This window comes from Condylostylus longicornis, unplaced genomic scaffold (genome assembly GCF_029603195.1).
Source record: "Condylostylus longicornis isolate FDR11 unplaced genomic scaffold, ASM2960319v2 ptg000100l, whole genome shotgun sequence".
In the NCBI taxonomy this organism is placed as follows: Eukaryota; Metazoa; Arthropoda; class Insecta; order Diptera; family Dolichopodidae; genus Condylostylus; species Condylostylus longicornis.
In genome coordinates, this window is record NW_026578068.1 from 682,599 (window position 1) to 707,195 (window position 24,597).

Here is a 24,597-nt window from a genome sequence, read left to right on the forward strand (position 1 = left end):
TACGATAGAAAGGATTACATTGTGTAATATCAATAAAATAGGCTGATGTTTTCTTACAAAAAATTAGAATTTAATATAAAATTTACTTTATGGCCCCGCCTTAACATGGTTATAAACAGGGCGAAATCTAAATTAGGTTTCGTTTCGCTGACCCCTACTTTAGGAAGTTTCTTTATTTATCATATGTTACGCCCATAGTGTCAGGTTTAGGCTTACCGTTATGCTGATATTTTTAGAATCGAGTCTGTCTTGGGGATATAATAATTGATGCTTGGACTAAGCAATCTGACTGATATATAGAATAAGTTCCATTTTAATAAGATAAATTTTACATTCACTTATAAGTATTTTCAATTCGTGTTTTGTACTTACTATGAGTCCCAAGCTTTCTAGATCTTTTGATTATTTTATTTCTATAATATTTTTCCTGTTTTAGAAATCAAAATATATTCAAAAATTCAATAAGAAAATCTAGTATAAGAATAAAAATTATAAAAATATTCTAAATATTCCCATAATATTCTCATTATGAATTTAAAAAAAAAAAACAACTAGCTCTATTATTACTAAACTAATTAAAAATTTAATAAAGTTTAAGCTTTTTACTTACTGTTGGTATATGAAAACTATTTTATATAATTATTTTTCTTATTATTTTTATATTCACATACTTATTATTTTAATTATTTTTATATAGAATTGAAATAATCTTGGAACATACGTGATATTTAACATGGTTTACTTAAAAGTTCTATTTACATTTGACAAAGATTAATATTTCTTATTAGATGCGAACTCTATTATGATGAATAATGAGCTTAATGGTATATAAATCATGAATAATTATTACGTTCTATCAATTATTGAGCTTTTATAGAATTTTAATTCACAAAATCGGAAGTGATGACATAATTATTTCAATTTTTGTGAAGCACTGGGCTATTAAAAATTATTTTGATGAATTTGAGGATTAATTAAGCTCAAAATTATATTTTTTCCTAGCTGTATAGTATTTAAAGATAGCTCCAGGGTAATGTAGGTTGTGTATAAATTTCAGTTATAATATATTGTAGAAAGAATGAAAAAAATTCAATCAGCGGCACAAAAACTAAGAATCATAAAATGAAAATTTAGAATTCAATAGTGTCTACAATTTTGTAAAAGATTTTAATTTTTTTTTTATTTAAATATTTTTATGATTTCCATTTAAAAATAAAATTGTCTTAGAAGCTCATTTCCAAAAGTGAAAATTTATTAAACAAAAAATAAATTAAAACTGAAAATTATTTTATCTTAAAGAAATTTTCTCCCAAACGTATGCAATTTTATTTTTTATAAGACATACAGAGTAATATTCGCTCCACATTATCACTATCACATATTGTTATCATATAACAGCGAATTTAATTTTAAAAATTCTGCTATGAACGTGTGTGAATGCTTAATAATTTAAAAGCATAAAAGCTAAATGCATACAAATTTTTTTTAGCTACAGTAAAAAGCTATAATCAGCTATAAGTTATAACTTTATTAAAATTAACAGTGTAAAAATGAACCATTTTGTAATTTTCTTTTGTTGCAAAGCCATGTAACTCGGGAAAAAGCTATAAGATAAGTTTATTGATAAAAGCTTTGACGAGAAAATAAACTTGGAAAAAAAACTCCAAAAATGTAAAGTTTAAAGTTTAATAAGAAATTTAAAAATTTTATAATATACTCCATAGAGGTCTCGTCGAAAAGTTAAAAATTATAATTTTTTAAATTGTTTTATTTGTTACAATTAAAAATTGCGAATTCAAGATCTACCGAACCTATATCTAATATATGTTTCAGGACCTGTCAGTCTCATTTTAATTATCAAAGTAGTAATTATTGAACAACTTTCGTTCCTTTATACTGATACGAGAGAGTTGTAGAAAGCTGACTACACTTGAAAGCTGGCTATTTGTAAATTTATTACAGGTTCATTAGCCTCAGTTTTCAAAATTAAAATATTTGTATTGTAGTAATTCTAAATATTTTTTCAAAGAAATTTAGCTGTACATATTCTTTGAGTTGTAATTTTCTGTATAAGATGCAAAAATAAAATATAATTTTTTATCAAAATTTAATTACAAAAACAATTTGAAGTTTAATAAAATTTCAATTACAACATTTTCAAGAACATCAAAACTAAAAATTAATTTTTAGATTTAAAAAATTCATTGTATAAAAGAATTATGAAACAAACATGATTTATGATGATTTGTGAAATTAAAGCAAAAATAATAAAATTCGATTCTTAATAAAATTTTCTTAATTCTAAAAAATAGTTGATGAATAACGAATGACTATTAAATTATAATTAAAAATAAATTTAAAGCTTTACTAGAAATTAATTATAAAATTTCTGCTTGACAATATTTAGGATGAAAATATTTACATCTATATTACAAACTATAAATATATAAAATTAAGTGAGCCTATATGGACTATAGACTTATGTACATTAACAAAATTTAAGTCATAAAATCTTGTACTGGAAAATATCTAAAAGATTCATTAAAAATATCAGTAAATGCTGTACTAACAAGTTCATTAATTAATGGTTTAATAAATGGTAATCCTAATTGCCACATTGAATTAATAACTGTATCAGCAAAATTATTTAATCCATCTCGTTCTCTACCAAAAAAATTCGAAATATGTAATTCCATTCCACCAATTCTATCAACAACTACATTAACTTTTAAAATACTTCCGGGTCCACCAAGACGACGAATTGTTGTAGTTTGACTAAAATTATTCAATTTTTAAATAAAATTTTTTAATATTTATATATATAGGTGCCATTAAATTTACCTGTAATCTGATAAACTTAAATTCCATACACCATAATTTTTCATTGATCGACCAAACATTTTTCCATTAAATTCAAAATAACCATCTAATCCTTTGTCAGGGAAATATTGTGAATAAACAAATTTATTTTGATCTTCATTCATACGAAATTTTGTAACTTTAGAATTAGTCCAACCATATTCTGAAACATTACGTAAAATTAAAATAAAACCACCAAATCCATTACGATCACCACGTCTCGCTTGTACAAATGAACATTTATGTGGATCAAATGGTTTTATATTGTATTCAGGAATGCCTAAAATTAAATTAAAAAAAATTATTTATTTATTAATAATTATTATTGATATTAGGATTAAATATAATGAAACTTACCTGTTGGAAAGAAAATTCTTAAATCATTAAAAACATTTTTCATACAACTATTAAATGTTTCTGAGCGTAACCGACATCTTCCAAGTAAATTCGCTAATTGAGCAGTTCGTTCCGATTGTAATTCTTGTTTTTCTACTATTGGCTGTTCAGTTTCTTGACCATTCGTAATGAAATTCAGATTGATACAAACAAATATCAATATTAGATAAAAGTCCAGTTTTTCCATCGTTTTAAGGAATAATTAGAAGTTTTTAGAGTTCCTAAACAAAAATAAAAGTATTTTGAATTAATAAAATAATTTTTAAATTAAATTAATGAAATAAAATAAAATTGTAAAATGGAATAAACACGTAAATATTGATAAGCATTGGAAATTTATAAGTTTTGTCGAAAACTGTGGACTTATGATCTGTTATGAGGTGTGCGCTCGCAAATCTATCACACATATTTGGATTCCGGGCCATTAAAATATAGCGGGAAATGGACGGGCAAATAAGTTAACTGGCAGATGTGGTTCAGCCATGGATATTTCTGAAGAGGAACGAGGTTTTGTTTTCATTAACAGTGCCCGCAGGTGGTATACGGGGCCGGAAAAAAAAGTATTGCCAAAATAAAACCGTTGGAATCAATATAACGTATCGAAGCTGCGGCGGGGCAAATTCAAGAGGGAAACCCTTTTTCATTATCTCTTCAAGTGTTTGGAACTGAGTGGGGCCAAACTATAGTTATGTGAGGCAGAGCAAGCGTGAGAGTCGACGGGGCTGGGCTAGATATCGAAGATTGACGTCGAGGATAGATTCCGCAAAAGAATTGGTTGGGTTAAATAGCCACCTTAATTGTATGGTCAGCGATGATGTCGTGGTCACGGAGTGTTAGTAACAAAACGGCACATTCAGGACAAATCCATTAATATGCAATCGAATCTTTGGTTAGATATGCACTAACGTTTATAATTTGAACACAAATCCTAAACGATTTGGAAGTTTGAACTTAATGAACTGAAATTGTTTTCAAATAGTTTCTTTTGTTTAGATCTTAAAAAAATCTCTTCTATTTTCCTCATATGTCAACTAAAGTTTTGTAATAATTGAAAATCTTTGTTAAATAAATTAATTTCTAAAATGATTTTTAAAACAAAATTATTTTTAAAAAATCTTTGAAGTCGAAGAATAATAGAAATTTTGCCTACAGTCTTATACAAATTAAAATATACCCACATATTAAAGAAGAAAACAAAAAAATTTAAACCCATTAAAAACGAATTGTTATACTTAAAAATATTTTTTGTTTTGGTTGAATGCATTTTCGTTGAATGAAGCGTTAAAAAAACAAAAGTATTTTATATTATAAATTAGCACTAATTAGGTATGTAACGACAAAGGTATCAAAAAAACATTATAGAAGGCGTTTTACGAAATTGCTCTGAAATATTTAGACGAACTTTTTATTATACATTCATGGAAATGAATGTATTATATAGAATCTCTCTGTAAATAAGGAACGTTTTTTATCAAACATTTGGCAAGAAAGATTAATTGTGTGTTATACACCTTGGCCTATCTAATTCAATCGCTTAAGATACTTAAATACAATGTAAATAATGCCATTAAATTGTTTTTTTGTTAACATTTTAATGGTAATTAAATTATAACACCTCTATGATTTACCAGTATAGTGCGACCTTATCAAAATGAGATTCAAAACATTTATGGTAAAAGTATTAAACAAATTAGTACCATCAATGTTTAGTTGAAGTAAATTATGATAGTTTTTATATATTAAAATTTGTCTTATGCCGTCGATGGTAGTAATTAATGGCTCATTATTTTTGGCGGATTTGCTAAAAAATTTGCGATTTTTGTTACATTTAAAGACAGGCACGCAGATTTGTTAAAAGTATTTCTAGAGAATTTTATTGTGATTGTTTATTTTATAAAACCTGTTGGAATTCGACCTATAATCCACCCGTAACACATAATACCAATCGATTTAGTAAGCCTATATATATAATTGAAAGCACCAGAAAATTTATGAAAGCATGTATATTAAGCATTTAACACTTAAGCAAAAAACATATAGGAAGAGTTACAAATTTTAAAATTATATTTTGGAATTTCTTATTCAATACCAAAAAGAAAATTACATTCCGCTTGTGCAATCATATTATTATTAATACAAGTTACGAATTAATTAAAAATCTTGTGATTATCTTGTGATTTGGCTAATACAAGCATTAATTTTGTTTATTTTTAGTTTGTTACTTAAAAATATAAACACAAAACATACAAAATCAAAATTATGTTAAAAAATCATTTGATCTGTAACCAATTAAGTAGTATAAAAAAATTAATGCAAACTAAATTAAAAAATAAAATTGCATTTTTTGGAATAAATTTCTCTATTTGGATTTTATTAAATTTTACGAAACTAAAGAAAAATTCAAATCATATTAATTTCCAAGGTCACTCAATTTCTATATAAATATTATGTACATATATTAATACTAAATTTTGGTGTGTAATTTCGAAATAATTTATCCGCCAATTTGTGGTATTCATTATACTAAACAGTAGATTATATGCGTTATTTAAGTATTTAACCAAAATATGGTTCGGTTTGGTTAAAGACAATTTGAATTGAAAAAAATTTTAAAAGATTTACATAATTTAGTTGAGTATTAAGAACGAATAAAACACTCATATACTAATCTGAAATTATTTATTGTTTAATAAGATATTGGATAAAAAATTAATTTTGACTCTTCAATTAAAAAATCTTTGAAATTAAAAAAAATCTCTAACATCAATTATACACCGCATCAGGTTTTGAACACCCTGTATACAAGACTAAAAGTTTATTTATATAATCTGTAATATAAACGACATTTTAAAATTTTTTTTCGAAAGTACGAACCGACACAGTGAATGCGAATTATAATCTATCGGTACTAATTCTTAATAAATTTTATTCCATATTTTGAACTAATTGCATCATATCGAAAAATAGATTATTTTTATAACACTATTAATATTATAAAGCAACATTGTGTTGTCATAATAAAATTATTTTCTTCAATAATACCAAAAATTTTCCAAAAATTAAATATTTATTGTATTTTATTATTAAAATAATTAAAATATCAAAATGACAATAATTTAATTTAATTAAAAATAATTTAATTTTTAATGAAAAGTGGAAATTTAAATTGTATAACAAAACATAATAATGCAAGTAAATATTGCATAAGGTTTACGGAATATAAGGTCCGGAGTACAAAAGTGAAAAACATTAAAATTAAGTGTTATTTGCGTATAAAAAAAGTGAAATTAAGAATGCTGTAATTTTTGTCTATACAGAAAAATAATTTTATGATGATAAATTTTTATCATGAAATCTACTACTAGACTTTTGTTTTCAATTTGTGCAAGACTAAATGACTGACGTGACTTTAAACGCAAAAAATAGGGTACGGAAATCATTAAATAGGCACTATAAGTTGTATAGTAGTTTGGGAATTCACAAAAAAAAAACTTAGTATTAATAATTAAATTTTTTATAGTGAATTTGTAATTTTAAAATTATTGTACATAATATTTAATTGAATTTTTACAAATATTGAAAATTATAAGATTAGATTTTGAAATTATTCGAAAATATAGGATGCCGAGTTTTCAAATCAAGTTTTGAAAGAATGTAGAGTATTCGCAAAATAATATAATTTTAAAAATATAGGAACAGATATGCTATAAGACAAGATTAGGGTGCTTGTAATTACATTTTTAAGTTACACTATTTATAGGCTGTTATATTAAAATATAAAAACGTTTTTTAATACAAATAGTTGAAAATTCAAAAGCAATCCTCAGATTTTTCTAAATTTTTCTAAAATTCCAATTTTTTTTAAATTCAAGTTTTGTTCTGATTTTTATTATATTGAATAATTTTCATCAATGTCTCTTCTATTACCATTTTCAAATCAAAAACCGCAAAAATTTTACAGAAATAAAAGAAGTATAAAATAATTTTAATTTAACAATATTAATTGTAAATTCATTTTTTCAAATCTGTTGTTCCCATACCAATAAAACAAATTAAAAACAAAAATTTGAAATCTTTCACTTTAGAAATGTTAATTTTATTGCCGCACATACGCAAAATTTCCAACACATCAAAGATAGACTTAAAAAATAGAAATTATCAACAACAGTGATTGAACACTAATGGTTATATATCACATGGTCATAATTATTATTTTTGTTCATTAAATTGCATGAAATTTTAAATTGACCACTATGAGAAAAAACTATGAGAAAATTCATTACTTTTGATTTATTAAATGTAAAATAGGCACAGGTGTTGTACTCTTATATACAGGTGGAAAATTAATTTTAATATACAACTTTATAAATATTTAAAAAATACACAAGTATATAAGTATACTAAAATACTGCTTTATTTGATATTTTACTTAATTAACTTATACTTGAATTTTTTCTTATATTTTTTCGATTTTCTTCTTGTATATCAAATGATATCTGAAGTACAATTTCTTTGTTTATGCATTACAAAAATACTTTTTACATAAACACATGCATACGTACATACATACATAATATAAATAATCATAAAATTAATAAGAATAATTATTCTTATTCTTATATTTTTTTTTTTATTTCCACGTGACATGAACATTTAGCTTGAATAATCTTGACCTAAAAATATTCAATGAAAAGTTCTGAAGAGGCATGAAAAGAGTCCTAATATTAATATAAACAAAGGCAATTAATAAATTAATAATAAAATTACATAATTATACAAAGAGTATAAGAAACTCTGATAGAACCATAAAAATTTATTTTTAAATAAAATAATTAATTATAATGTTTAAATTTATTTAATTTCTACTTAATGACTAAATATTATTAATTATATATCAATGACTATTGTTACACTCTGAATTTTTCTTTTCAAAAGATTGCCCTAAAATACTTAGGGTAATGCGAACAAAGATTTTAAATGCAACGTGAAAAAAAACGTAAACAAAAGATTTAAGTGAGAAACTTTTTTTATTGAAAAATGAAAATATGAAAAAATGTAATTATTAGTTAGATCTAAAATGATCAGACAAAGTAACGAGATTGCGAATTAATTAAAGTTATTTAGATTTTAATTGAAAATTAAGAAATTATGTTCAAGAAAAAGTTATACTGTTAATTAATTTTTCGAAATTCTTTCAAAATTTCGAAAGTTGATTGAATCAAAGAAATTTTTTTATTATACGTTAATTTTTTCTGTAAAAGTAAAAATTCATTGGTTTTTTATAAATTTGTAATATTTCCTACTCAGGATGTTTCACAAATTTTTTTTTTTGGTTATAAAATATGCCATTGTAAAAAATAACTCACATATGTGAAAAATTCATATTCGAATGATTCACATTCTGATTTTATCTTATTCCACTGGGAATGTTTTAAAGGCATTTTAAAAAAGGAAATAAATTTAGGAAAGAATGAAAAAAAGGTTAAAATAACAAGGAAACTTTCAGTGATTAAGGAAATAATTTCCACACCCATATAAAATGGAATTGTTAAATAGTTTACAAGGACACCAGTACATTCCATATATTGCTTTTATATTCTAAATGATTTTTTTTACTTGCATGATAATATAAATATAAATCAATTGGAGTGGTTGCTTGGCGATTTATAAAAGGGTTTGGCCCTTGTACAATAATTCAAGAAAAAACATTTTAGTTAACTTTACTAAGGAAATTTAAAGAAAAGTCATATATGTATATTTAAACATAAATTCTTTGTAGCAATGAAAATAAAAACAATAATCAATATTGTTTGCATCAAAAGTACAATATTAAAAAAAAATGTTCATAACTCAATGCCGAAATTCATAATGGTATACACACACCCTTTTCTCGATCATAAGCCGTTTACTTCTGAGGCACAATTCATTTATTCGTTTTCGCAATTCCTTATTCGTTTTGCCTTAAATCAAAATTATTACGTCATTATTGAACTTTTTTAAAATTTCGAGTTTAATTACTTTATATATTAATTCAATTATTTTATAATTGAAAAATTGATATGTCTATTTAGGAAACCTAAATAAAACCTACACATATTTATAATACAAATACATACATTTCCTACCCGGAGAAAATACCTAAAATTACAATATTTAGATGAGTTCCAAGATGATTATTACTGGTTGAATAAACTCATAAGAGCATATTGTTGTGAGATCAAGAAAGAAAAAAATTATGAAATATTTTAATTAATATTTTAAGCTTATATTTTAAGCTTACAAATAGATTAAAAAAATATGTTTGTATATATTGAAATATGAGTGAACTAATTGTCTAAAGGTTTATAATTCAAGGTAATAATATTAAAGAAATTTATAACTCTTTTTCTCTTAAGTGTATAAAATTAAGTGCAGATAATCATAATTACAATTACATTTTGTTAATTATGATTTCAATTTTTATTTTATTATATACTTATTTGAAAAATTGTAAATTGGTTGAATTTAATAATAATAACTTAAATGAAATCAACCATTACAAAAGTTATCGCACCGCAACTAAAAATTATTTGAAAAACAAAAATAAACAAGGGATAGAAACACCAAAATCTAAATAAAAAGGTATGAATTAAAGACACCATAAAGGTTAATTATAATTAGATTTTAAAATAATATTTTATATTTTCTTTTCTTTGTTTTTAAATGGAAAATAAATGATGCATTGTACTTTAACAATAAATAAATATTTAATTATAATAAACAAAAATTTTCATAATAATCATAATTATTTTTTGTTTACAATCAAAAATTTTTAATAATCCCACTATATCACACTATAAAACAAAATGCTACAAAAAATAATAGCCATTAATAAATTTTATTAAAAAAAAAATAATTATTTTTTCTTCTTTTTTTTTTACATAATAACTAAACTTTCAGCTTTTTAAAAGAAAAAATTACAACGATTACGACAAATATTTTTCATGCTAAAATTTATTTATTTTCTTTTCTTTTTCTTCTTTACATTTGTAATAATTTAACTAGGTTATAAGTTTGCAAAAATCATCTATTCACACTTAAATAGACAAAAATATGTATACAAATTTTGTTAAAAACAAAAACTAAAATCACCTTAATTTTTATAAGCTTTTTTAACACCACGAATCGTATAAAATAAAATTTGAATTGCATACGACACGTTGTTAATACCGCAAGATCATGTAAAATACTAAAACTATAAATATAATTTTCTTATAATGCAACTTAAAAAGTTTTCAATTTAAATTTCAAAAAGTTTTTCCCCAAAAAATTCCAAAGTTAAATTGGTAAATGGTAAAGTTACCGGTATTTTTAATATGGAAAAATGGTTAATATAAAATGGAAAATTGAGAAAATAAAAAAAAAGACATATTTACTCACATTGCAAATTGCAATTATTATTATTTACTATGTAGTATGTATAATGTACATAGTAAATAATAATAATACTCTCTATATTTATTCCTCTCCCAAAAATGCTCATATTTCTAATAACATACTTGTGTTTAATACATTAAATTGCATAAGTCTCTCAATTCTCCAGAATACTCTCCATAATACGAGTACAATAATAATAAATAATTATGTACGGATATTATGCAATATATAAACTTACAATTTATTGAGCACTTTTTTATTTGAGTAATTTTTTTTTTTATTTAGGTTTGCATGGAAAAAGAACTCAAAATTATAATTGCATCATTACTCTATAGTAAGTCGAATGTAAGAGTGAAACAAATTCACTCATGTTGCCTAATAATGATCATTTTTGAGCATATATAATTGTGTTTAAAATTATGTGGATATGTAAATGTTGAAGTACGAGCAATTTTAAAAAATATTCAGTAAGTATATTCCTAACAATGCGCATTATAACTATAAAATTATACAATATATATTCGTATATACTCAAATTCGGAGTCATTAGAATAAAATTAATTATTTTGAATTTAAATTGTATAATTTCAGAATAGTTACGGTAGGATCGTCACCTACTTACTAAAATTCAATGACGCAAGAAACTAGTTTATGGTTATCTACTCTACGTTATCTTATACAAACTCTAAGCTCTTCCCAGAAGCGAAGTAGTATAAAAAAAATTTTTGAACAGTACGTGCTGGTGACAATATGGCAGGTGTATCAATAAAAAAAAATATTTCGTTTATGGCGGCTGTTATTATGTTATTACAGAGAATATAAAATAAATTCTTCAAAATTGATTGAAATCAATACTTGTGGTAAAAACCCCCCAATTATATCACAACTACTGATTTCAATAAGTTTTCAAGAATTTATCTTATTTTAATATTATGTAATTCTGTTATTAAAGTTATTAATTAAAAAATCAATGTTGCCAAAAAAATTTTATGTATGGTAGATATCAGATATATAGCAAAAGAGAATTGAGAAGACATAAAACTAGCAAAGGGGTTATTTTTAATATTCTTTACAATGTTATCTTATTTTATGCAATATGAAAAGTAAAAGACGAGGGCAGCAAGGACAGCAGGGCCTTATTGCATTAACAACTTTTTACCTTTTGTTCAATCAATTAATTAAAAATTTGCAAAGATTCTGTTGCACCAAGAGTCAAAATTGTATGTAAAAAATTTTATTACAAATGTAAATTTGTAGAAATGCAATATAATAAAATCAAGCTTTCATATTATTATAATTTTTAGGTGTACGTATACATATATATAAATTAAGCTAATAAAATTCAATATTTCAAAATTATTTCGTGTTATGTTTTTCAAAATATTAAATTTTCATAAATTAAAATATTTATAAATTAAAATATTCATTGTTATAACGAAGATTAATTAATACATTTAAATTATGCATAAATGCATGTGAACAAGAAATTTCTTAATTTTTATTTTTTAATTTGAAATTATTTAATAAGTGTGTTGAATTTTTTATAATTGAATATAAAATTTCTATTGATGACTTTTTTTTTCTATTTGAATATTATATAATTTATTTAATCTAATCAGTCCAGAAAGCTATTAACCTTCAAAAAATTTAATATCACTTGTATAACTTGAATTACTTTTATATATATAAAGAAAAAATCAAAATAAAATATTTTTTTACTATAAATGTTTTAAATTTTCCATTATACCCACATTCGCCGGTAAAACTATCTATTTCATTTGCAATCGAAAATTTAATATGCATATCAAATTTTTATAAATAATATGGTAATAACAAAATGTGATAAAATTGAAAAACAAAGAAAAAAAAACTTTGACATAAATATTTGACGCAAATATATATCAATTATATATATGTGTATATCACATATGTATATGATTTTTATATTGTTATTCAAACGTGTTCGGAAAAATATTTTGGGAAGGTATGAATTAAAATGATTTTTCTTTGACACAAAATGTATAAGAAGACTTTATTTTCAAGATCTTTATCTTAGCAAAATAAGATTGCAAATAAGTTTTTGCAAACCAGATTTTAGTTTTAAATTTAGATTTTATGATTTTCTTTTATGTTTATACTTCAATGTTTAAAAAATTGCAGCAAACAATATTTAATTGCCGTTAAAATTAAATATCGCCCAAACAATGTATATAATATGTATATATACCTAATGTTTACACATATTTTTATAATTTCGGATTGTATAATGCTAATAATTTTGAATAATTTAAAAATTTTTAAATGTTATTACATACATACCATATCACTTTTAGTTGAATTTTTTTTTTATTTCATGCCATACTCAAACGGGGATAGTTGCAGTATTGCGATAAGTAAACGCTACAAGCAGACGTCCACATAGATACATCAAATTTTCTGTAATTTATTTTTTTAAATTCCAAATATTCTTTATTATATTTTTAATATATTTTAAAAATTATTAATGTCATTTGCCTAAAATAAAACAAATTTATTTATTTTGTATAAAATTGTATATTTTGGATAAGTACCTTTTTTTATTTTTACGATGTAATCTTGCTTACAATTCTCACAATCGCTTGAATTTCAATTTTCATGCTTTATTGTACATTATTTTTTCCAAACAATCAAAAAGCGTTCTAAAAAAGATTTCAAACATTTTCTTATTTTTACTTCCGTTTTTCTACTTTTAAATGCTTCCGCTGATATTATACCGTTAATAATGAAAATATATACATATTTATAGTCATATTTGTAGTTGTATTCTTCGGAAATCAGAATAATATAATAAATGCATAAACAATAATAGATTCTTCATTTACAAGTGACAATAAAAGCCTACTAAAAATTAATATTGTAATAGAATTCATAAAAATTCTGACAGTATTCCAATTGGAGATTCAAATACAGCGCCACTACGATCGCTTTTAGAAAAAATTTTTGTAAACATTTTAGAAAACAAAGTAATGGTAAGTTTTCAAAACAAAATAATTTAACATTTTCTTAACTATTAATTTAAAATATTAATAATAATAAAAATTTTTAATTACATTTCATAACATATTTTAAATTTTACAATATATTTTTACATATACTTAATTTTTACTTGTAACATGTAGTTCTACAATATACTTTCAATATATTTATTTAGAAATTGTAGAATATATCGTAGATTAAAATAGGTATTAAAATTTATTTTCCATTTTAATTTTAATGTTATTTTTGACTTGGTTTTTTTTTTAAATTACTTTGATTTATACCAGTACTAGTTACTGCAATAAGTTGTAACAATAGTTTAATATTTTGTAACGTATCAGTAATAAATTGATTTAAGTAAGTTAAGAAAAGTAAAAATACTGCAACAATAATATTAGAACAAGCTTCCTATTTTCCTTTTTTAGAACAAAAAAAAATTAGAACAAAAGAAAGTTAAAACAAAAATTTCATGTATTTTTCAATTGATGAACATTATCAACTCAATTTAAGTAAAAAAATTAAACTACATACAACAAAATATTTTACATTATTTTCAGACTAGTACTTTTAGCTTTCCGTAGTAGAATACATTTTTGACGAATTACCTTCTTTTATTCTATTCTATTACGATATTATCCAAATGTAAACAAAACTTTCGTTAAATTCTTTTTAAATGTATGAACTCTTCGATATATTAATGTCAAATAAAAAACTAAACAAAAAACAGCTGACAAATGACTAATATAAATAAATATTTGACAATGAAATTGTTTACAATTTTGACATTTACTTTATATCCGTAATAAATTATAAGTAAAAAGAAAATTAAATTTTATAGATTATTATTTAATTTTAAAGAAAAAAAAGATGGAAATTGAACTAAAGGAAGAACAAATAACTTTCCCAGAAGAAAAATATGAATGTAAGTTGTTTTCAATGAATTCTAAATAATTATAAATAATTTTTATAATGATGAAATACTAATGATGATTAATCTTTTCACATTTTGCAGATTTGGATCATACTGCTGATGTTCAGTAAGTTGAAATTTTTTTTTTCATTAAAAAAACTATTGTACAATGATTTATTTATTAATTTTAGATTACATGCATGGGGGGATACACTTAAAGAGGCTTTTGAGCAATGTGGTATGGCAATGTTTGCATATATGACAGATTTACGTTATGTTACAATTAGAAATTGCTTTAAAATAGAAGCAAATGGTGATGATTTAGAAAATTTATTATTTCATTTCTTAGACGAATTGTTATTTTTATTTTCTGCTGAACCATATCTAATTTGCAAGAAAGTAGATATAACTAAATTTGATATAGAAAATTTTCAAATAGAATGTTTATGTTATGGAGAAGAATTTGAAATTGGTAAACATCCACAAGGTACTGAAGTTAAAGCAATAACATATTCAGCAATGCAAATACATCAACAGCCAGAAAAAAATTATTATGAAGTATTTGTTATTATCGACATTTAATGCAAAATAATATGAACACGCATATTGAATTTTTGGACTAAAGTACCTAACTATCTACTTTGTGTATTTTGTTTTTATTATAAATGATATATGTTTAATATTGCGAAAGAAAGCAATAAAAGTGACTAAATTTTTAAAAAAAAAATTCCATATTTTTGAAAATAAAATATGATAAACTAAACTTGATAAGAATTAAATATTTTTGATAAAATGACAATGCAGAGGAATAATACTAAATAAAAATTTTATTAGGTGCATTATCTAATAAAAGGAGTAAATTGCAAATTTCAAGTAAGTTTTTATTGAAGAAAAGTTTGTTTTATAAAATCGTGAAATTTAAGACAGGTTGTAAAGAAAATTCATCGTATAGTTCAGGTTTTCAAAGTACATAACAAAAATTTTTATTTATTTTTTCATTTTCAATAGTTTGGTTAAAGTAGTGAAATGCACGTGTATTATCCGATTACAATCAAAAACCCGATATTTTATTTATTGCAAGTAATATAAAAAACATTCAGTAATTTTATCTTTTTAATTTGATTCAGTTTATAGACGGAAATTTATTGATATATGTCAATAAAAAAATGATTCTAGTAAAATAACCTCAAAACATGTTAAAGAAAAAATAATTGCAAATTGCAAATACGTGGTAATAGTCGAACTAAAATGGCTGATTTGTAAAAATTTTTTTTAAAAAATAAAATTAAAACAAGTGTTTAATCCAATCTATCATAGTGAATATACAAAAATCGTGTGAAAATAATCTAGAACACATTAAAACTGATCAATTAAACATTCTTAAATCCAAATAAGTGTAAAACTACTCAAGGTTATTTGGTGTCTTATAATTTGCTACAGTCCGTAAGTTTTTATAAATCTAAACTTATGAATTTATATTTTGTCGTTTTGTGAAACTCCTAAAAGAGTATTTAAAATAATTTTCATCTTACAATTGAAGTGTGCCTCGACGAGAGAAAGTTTTTTTTTATTTTTGGAATCCTATTTCTTCCATATTGCTGATTTGAGTTTTATTTTTATTAGAAAATTTCATTGGATATGTGCGAATTATTATTAGAAAATTTCATTTTATATCTTATGCTATAATTCTTAATGGATATCTTATGTTTTAAATAGTGATTCAATGTTTCAATTTTTAACACTAACCACTCCAATAGACCCAATCAGCTTGAGGAAATATTTTTTTTGAGCAATTATAAGCTTGAAGCAGAAAATTGGAAACTGCATTGATAATTCCGTGTTGGGGAGTTACAAAAAACTGGGTGTATACCGTGCAACTTAAGAAAAGCTCCATAAACTCCTGCTTCGCATTTTTTATACATGTAGCATGTAGTGGATTCATTTTTATGAACAATATGATTTCATGTAAAACTGAGTTGCATTGATTTTAGTGAGAAGATATATCTGACGTTAAAAATATAATCCAAAATTTCTTTATATGGTATAACAGCAACCTCTTTTTGGATCTAATAAAATGTAACTGGGTGTGAAAAATATAATTAACCTAAAAATTTTAACCACGCGAATATTGAAAATTGCGCATTGCATTTTATCACCGATGAAAATTTTTTATCAAAATCTACTAGATTATGAAATTTTTGTTTTGAAACACAAATTACTTATAAGTGGGTATCTACCTACTGGCACATACCTATTTACATTTGTAAAGTACATAATAGGTAGACCGCACTTGTTCTATCAATTAGTTTATAAATTATTACTCAGAAAATTTTTGAGGGCTTCAAGTTACCTACAAAAGATGATTTCTATCCTAAAGTAGTGCGTAATGAGAAGCTCATTGAATCTAAATGAAGCTCGTGATTTTTTAAAATAAAAATCTTGGTCCTGAATTCTTTTATACAGCAAGTATTTAAAAAAAAGAAGGGAAATGGTAATTTACAATTTTTTTTTAAAAGTCTGGAATACATATTAAAAAGTGTGTCGTCTAAGCGTAGTTCTCTAACTATATTTTTCATAATTTATATCAGTTACATAAGTAACTAAAGCTTTTTTAAAAATTATTGTTAATCTCAGTTTAGATATTAAGAATTCACATTACGGGTCACTTATTTCATTACTTAATTAGATAAATATAAAGAAGCTCCAGCGTCAACTTATGTTTCCTTCTACAAGAACTCATAATATTTCAAATATTAAGCGTTTCGTTTAATATTAATGGGAGTATGTTAAATTTTTATATAAAAAATTATTTGTCATTTCAAACTTACATGTTATAATTATAAAAGTTAATAAAAAAAAATCCGCAAAACATACCCACATTAAATTAAATTAATTTTGAATGTAGGTATTTGATCATGTTCTCTATAGTTTCTATTTCGAAAAGAATTAATTTTAATAATTAATAAAAATAATTTTCCTAAAATAAATTTGATTTATGAACATAAGATTTGTACATTCTTTATAACACTTTTTGTATGTCTCAATAATTTCTCACTCGATTATCTAAGAAAATAATCGTTTCCCTGCCCTCGCAGTAACATAAAAAAGGAGCCATTTTATAAGTACCTATTTAAAAATCTCATTGAATTTTTTTCATTTTTAAATTTTAAATTTTAATTCTTCATTTTAGAAAATTAATCTCAAAAACCGAATCGAAAATTTTCCATTATCAGCATTTTAAGTTGAGAAAGAAAAGCAAAAAAAATGGGCAACAAAAGAAATATTTAAAAAGAAAAAAAAAAACTAACTCAGCAGCAAGTCATTTGGTACACTAGACAAAAATTTATTATTCCAAGAATTCAAATTCTAAATTTAGCAAAAAAGTAAAAAAGGCAAACCAAAAACAGCATCATGTACATATTTTTTTTTCTTATTTTAATTTCAAAATCACAATGAAAAAGGATTTTCGTTCCAATGTGTGTACTTACATAAGTGTCTACTATTCTTTTAGTTGCACAATATTCATAATTAAGTGCAGTACACATAAATTTTTAATTTATACAATTACATGTGTCCGTAAATATGTGCATGAACACATAAATACGCGCATATTTATGTACACATGTTCATATATATGTATGTACATTTCTACATAATTTTTAATTGCATTTTACAAATAGGTTACCATGGAATCAAGAAAATAGTTGTATATTTCTGTAGGGTACTGTAGACAGAAATTTTTTTCTTCATCTTATTATTTTTGCTCTTCTTCGTCAATTTACTTGCATAAGTCACATAAAGTCACAAAAAGTAGAAAAAAAAATAAAATAAAATTCACAGACTGCATTTCTACTTCAATCTACAATTCTACACAAAGTCATCTCTCCTCACGTCACCTCTCGTCTTCTCTTAAATCCCTGAAACATTGTATCCTACATATGTATGTACGTATGCATATATATTCTATATTATTTGCATACACACTCTACTTACATTTAAGTATGTATGTATACATTTATATTTCTCCTGTGTAGAACCTTTAGTGAATTCTCACGCCTAAAAATTATTTTGAGAGTTTTAAATTTTTTTTTTTGTTTTTATTATTTTTTTCTTTTTGTTACTTACATTTTGAATCGAAATTTCAATTTTTTTTTTTTTAAAGAATCATTCTTGCCAAAAAAAAATCTTAAGAACCAAAAAAAAGGAAAAAAAAATTAAAGGTCAAAAAAGGATAATATCCGTATAAACAAACCCTAATATGCACATGCATTTATAATGTGACATACTTACACATTATTATTTTAGCTCATATACATACATACACATAATTTGTATAGTTCCATGTATAAATTACAGATATGTGAAGAATTGCCAAAATGAAAGAAGTGAATATTTGAAACAATAGGCAAAAAAAAAAGTATAAAAGCAGAGCAAAAGTAAGAAAAAAAATGGAACTTACAAAAAAAAAAATATAAAGTTCACTTACTTCAGTGAATCCTTAAAGAATACAACTGTAAGTAATATAACATACATTCAACTATTTATATATGTATATATGTACGTACATTTATTCAAAATATAGATATGGATTTATAATTACTTACTTCATAAAAATGAAATCAAAAAGGAAAAAATAATAAAAAAAAACTGATCCTTTTTTATGCAATCATGCGTTTTTTTTTTTCCTTTTTCTTGTGTTAAAAAAAAATCCTTTTCATGATGAATTTCTTTCTGATTTTACTCTTCTGTTTCTTATTTTGCTTTTCCTTCCTTATTCACTGTACACATAAATTAGTAAAAATTTTTAATGCTTGCTAATATACAAAATTACAGTAATTTTAGAAAATAAATTACAAAATATAGAGTGTGATTCCTTAAATTAAATAAATTTTATAAATGTGTTAAATTTTCAATTTTTTTTTTTGAAATGCTATCCCTAATATTTTAACTCGTAAACATTGAAAATAATATTTATTTTAAGAAAATCACTACTTAGTTGATATTAACTAGATTTGCATTTCGGTTTATTAAAGGCAGCCTATATGCTTATGTTAAAATAATTTTCATTGTCTACATGTAAGAATTCGTTTCTCCAAATTCTATAAGAAAAAATTAAAATCAATTTATGGATCCTAATAATTTTAAATTTACTAAAAGTTAGATATGCTTCAATAAAATTTCATAATTTGTTAATTAAATTTTTGGGAAAGTAATTATCAAATTATCCAATTGCATTTTTAAAATTCTCACTTTCTTCTAGTTTTAGTTCTCAAAAATATTTAAAAATATGTTAAATAAATCGATTAATTAAAGAAATGTAGAATATTTCTAACATAATTTATTATTTTTAATTTAAATTAAATTTTAAAATTGTAAAACTGCAATTTAAATGAAATATACTTACATATAATTTTGACTAAACTTCATTCATATTTTATTTTAGTTTCTTGTAACACAGGAAAATGCCTATATTCGGCTATAATATTGTGATCCATTTAGATTTAAATATTTTAAAATTAAAATTCATAAATTTTGATTTAAATCTTTACTTATTTACGAATGTCCTTTATTCTTAATAAACACTGTACATTATAATATGTGCATTAAAATTTTATATATGCATTACAAATTTTTTATTGTCGCGCCACTATGAGTATAAATAGTATGTGTAAGTGCCACATGTATTATAATAAAACTTCCTTTAATTCTCTTCCTTCTTGTACATACATATAGAACAATAAACAACAAGAAAAAATGTTCAGAACAATTAGCAGACGAAATTGAGAACAAAAAAAAGTTTTTTTCTTCTCTTTTTTCTTTATTATTATTTTTTATTTTGCAAGGATATGTTGTTATCTTAACAAAAATTGTAAAGGAACATAAATGAAAAACAAAAAAAAAATAATAATAAAATTGAAATGACGGCGTACTGAAAACTCTTATACAAAAAATGTAAAAGGAAGAACCAATTAAGATGCGATAAGCGGAGTAAATGACAGAGGAAAAAGCTAGATGGAAAAAATAAGAAGGGAATGGAAGGAAAACAAGAAAAAAAAAACCTTAAATTTCTCATAATCGATTACACATTTTTCTTTTATTTTAATTGTAATAAAAAAATTTTATGGACAAACACACACACACGAAAATTAAATTTGTTGCATATTATTTATTGCAAGGATCACAAAAAGGATATAAATTGCATTAATATTATTATTATTATTGGTTTTTTTCATTTTTATTCTTCTTGTTTTTTTGGTGTTTGAATTTTATATGGATGCAATTTTATTTAAATTTTTTTCTTGTTTTGCGTTTTTGTTTTTTTTTTATATTGTTAACATCCTTTTTTTCTTTTTTTTCTTGAGATTCTTTGGTACTGATTACGGAACAAGAATGTTCCGTTTTTTTTTATTTTTTTTGGTTATTTCATTTGCAGTTTTTGGGTTATGACGTTGCCAAAAATTTTAATTTATGTATTTCGATTTTAGATTTCTTATTTATAATTTATTTCAGTATATACAATGGAGGACTATAATATCGTCACCATCGAATTTGCTAAGTTAATGTGATTTTGTGATGGTAGTTATAATTATAATGATATAATACATGATTATGTCCTATCCAATCGAGATTAAATTCCCTTTACATAATGTGATCATACAAAAACATTTAAAGTTTCTACATGCAAAACAAATGCAAGCTTTTATACAAACAGATGTAAATTATAAGATATTTATCTATTCTGTTTAGTTCAGCTATTCCTGACCACAGTATATAAATATTTATGCAAGAAAACAACTTAATTTACCTAATAGGAGAAAATAGAGATTCCAGTTATATTAAATAAAATCAGAATATTTTTAAATATTCTGATCAGTTCATCTCATTAGCACATCAGTGTGGATGAAGTGTTTATGTTATGCAAAAAATTTATATTAGCAAAAATTGAAGTGTTCTTTTTGTCTACTCTTATTTGAATTTTCTTTATTGCCACATATAAGTATATATATTTCTCGTATTCATGTTATACTATTCAAAAGTAATACTTGCTTTCACCATTAGGTGAGACTGTGAGAGTAACCATTTTTCAGCACTATTTTCATTTCACCATTAGATGAGGATGTAATTTGTGTGTCAGGTATACCGTAAATTATTCCGTAAAATATTAAAAGCATCTTGTCTAAAATATCCCATAATATTATCGAAAAGAATCACGATAATCGATAAAGTTATATTGAAAATATATTTTTTTCTCTATCACTGTGTATTCAAAGAATATTTACAAGTTTTACAAGGATAATGAAGTAAAAATAAGGATATTTAAAATATGAAAGAGTCATTTTAATGCAGTCAATAGAGAAGTTGTTCTGCAAATTTTTTTTTTTTTGTGATAAGTAATATTTTTTTAATGATTTTTATTATTTTTTTTGTTATTTTTTGCATTTTTAATGCGTTTTGCTTAATATTGTTTTTTTTTTTTAGATGAAACTGGATGATCCTGTAAGGAAAACATGTAAGTGTACAAAGAAAATAAGAATGGGATTTAATTTGAATGAAATGCATTTCAATGTTTTTGTCCTCTTTGACGAAGGCAATAAAGGATTTAAATTTTTTCTTGATTTTTTTTGGAGATATTTTGGTTTTTTTTTTTCTTTGCTTATTTATTTGTTTGATTGTATAGAGAAGATTTTTAATTTTTTGATTTTGCAAGATGAGAATGTCCAGTAAAGCGTGTAAATATTTCTGAAAAAGTTTTTATATTTTAAATTATAAAATGTAAAAATGATTTCATGTATAATATTATTGTAATTGTATGTACTAAATAATATCCTTTGGGATTTCATTAGGGAAATTTTATACAATATATATAGAGAAAACTGGTTACACGTCATAGATTTTTGTTCATTTTTTTTTACTTCTTCTTATTATATTTTGCAACTGTTTTGCCATTATGTACAAATAAAATTTTTAAATGCATCCCTAAATATTATGCAAATTGCAATTAATTCTTATTTACTGATAGAATCTAAAATTGAACGCGTTTTAACTTATAAAAATATTTTTTTTTCTTTTTTTATTTCCCAAGCTTCATGTATAAAATTTTATAATTGAAATTTTGCTATGAGCATAAAAGTATCAGACTTAAAAATTTCATATTTTAGATTAATGAATTTTTTAATTCTTGTTTCATTATGGATAAGTAAGGATGGGTACCCTATATAAGCATACAAATAATCATATAAAAGAAGAATACTTGTAAAGCATTATCTCTTATAGTTATTACCTGTACTGAATATGCCAAAGTATTTATAACACCTTTATTCTATTTAAAATATAGAATTTTAACGAAAATGATGTCAAATATTGTATTTCAATATAGAGATGACTTATGCGGCCTATTTAACTTATATAATATATGCATGCACATATGCACATACATAAACGCAAAATAAAGTTCCATGAAATACAACTTCTCACCCTGTAAACGTTTTAAATGCATAATTAGCAGCAATCTTTTCTGATTGTTCATATGAAATAAATGATTGTGCATATGATTGAAATATGAAATAAATATTGCCTTTAAAATATTTAGAATAACTTTTTGATTTACAAGTTAATATTATTAAAATAAATGACAAATAAAATTAATATAAATGATTATTTATTGATATAAATAAATATTTTATGTATACTTTTAGCAAAACTTGAATGAAAAACAAATAAATTTTGTCTTTCGAACTTGAGTTTTATGTACGTAAGACCTGAGTTGGTAAATGCTGCAAATATGAACTCAACCAAATCAAAATGAAAAATAAATGCAAATTTTTCTGTGAAACGAAAAGTTATTTCACATTTTTACAAATTTATGTATTGAAAATTTTATTACTTATTAAATGCAGCTAGATCATAGAAAATATTCTGAATTTTCATAATTAATTAACGATAACATTATTTACTCTTTTTTAATAGTATTTAAATTAGAAACTTGTCTTCCAAACTTTTCAGCATTCAGACAAAATCACACACAGACAATTTTTAATAATATTTTATTAAAATATTTTCTAGATTATTCTTTTATATTTGTATAATTATGGTAGTAGTAAATCAGCATTTATTTCATTAAATCTTCCAAAAAAGGATTTTACGAGAACTTTGTAAGAAACATTTCTATTTTTTATTAGCCATGCCTTAATAAGATTTTATCGGATGGAATAATGGCTTGCGCATGTAATAAACTTTAAATATTTTCAAAAAATTAGAATTTAACTTGCTTAATCTTGTTATGGTTACATCACAATTTTAGAAGTAAAAATTACCTTTCCTCCTTAGAAGGCTCATTTCATCTAAGTTTGTGTTTCTAATTAAATAAATTTCCTTTTACTCATTAATTAAAATTCATATAATTAATTAATACAGAAGCCTAAAAAATTTTGATTTAATATTTACTGTTAAGTTACTAGAGTTTTTCTACATAAAATGCATTTTATAAAATTTTTTATGGTAGAAATTTTTCAATTTTCTTTTTGAAGAAAAATGTTACGCTATACCAATTGTTTGGTGATCTCGTTTTAATTTATTTTATTCTGTTATTTTTTTTTACATTTGAAAACTTTAGATCGAACCCTTCGATTTATTTTGCAATTAAATATAGAGAGCATTATACCAATATAACTATAATAAATCTTAAAATAATTTACAATTTATACTCAAAATTTCAATAAAATTATAAAAATAGCAACGGTATATTAATATACATAATACCGTTATACATACATACGCACATATTTACATCTATGTACATAAATTTTATTATGATTTAATTGTAATTTATTTTAGGGAACCGTTATCCCAGGTAACATGACTATTTTGCAAAAAAAAAAAAAAAAACAAAGAGAAAAGGTATTAAGTGTGCATATTTAGGGGTTGAGAAAGTTTGTAATGAGAAATTTTTTAAAAATTTCCTTTCAAATTTATTGTTATGCACAAAATGTCAAATAAAAGAT

At 23.1% G+C, this 24,597-nt stretch overlaps 3 protein-coding genes across 4 annotated transcripts in view; 2 read left to right on the forward strand and 1 right to left on the reverse strand.

The window, feature by feature from the left end:
• Nucleotides 1–2,416: 2,416 nt before the first annotated feature.
• LOC129614084 (uncharacterized) lies at nt 2,417–10,467 on the reverse strand. The gene is made up of 4 exons (XM_055528472.1): nt 10,387–10,467; nt 3,217–3,476; nt 2,842–3,139; nt 2,417–2,775 (listed from the first exon to the last, which is right to left on the reverse strand). Exons 2-4 carry the CDS (start codon nt 3,440–3,442, stop codon nt 2,499–2,501), a joined length of 801 nt encoding a protein of 266 aa, XP_055384447.1. The 5' UTR covers nt 3,443–3,476; nt 10,387–10,467; the 3' UTR covers nt 2,417–2,498.
• A 4,004-nt stretch (nt 10,468–14,471) lies between these two features.
• On the forward strand, nt 14,472–15,395 carry LOC129614032 (protein archease-like). The gene is made up of 3 exons (XM_055528410.1): nt 14,472–14,608; nt 14,699–14,723; nt 14,788–15,395. Exons 1-3 carry the CDS (start codon nt 14,554–14,556, stop codon nt 15,176–15,178), a joined length of 471 nt encoding a protein of 156 aa, XP_055384385.1. The 5' UTR covers nt 14,472–14,553; the 3' UTR covers nt 15,179–15,395.
• Nucleotides 15,396–15,862: 467 nt separating this feature from the next.
• The window catches only part of LOC129614031 (transcription factor E2f1), a 99,069-nt gene continuing 90,334 nt past the window's right edge, over nt 15,863–24,597 (forward strand). Inside the window, exon 1 of one of the 2 annotated variants that reach the window (XM_055528404.1) lies at nt 15,863–16,039. The gene's annotated coding sequence lies outside the window, so the exon portion shown is untranslated. Of the gene's footprint in view, nt 16,040–22,080; nt 22,107–24,597 lie in introns of those variants that run through there. The other variant, XM_055528403.1, reaches the window with a different exon arrangement.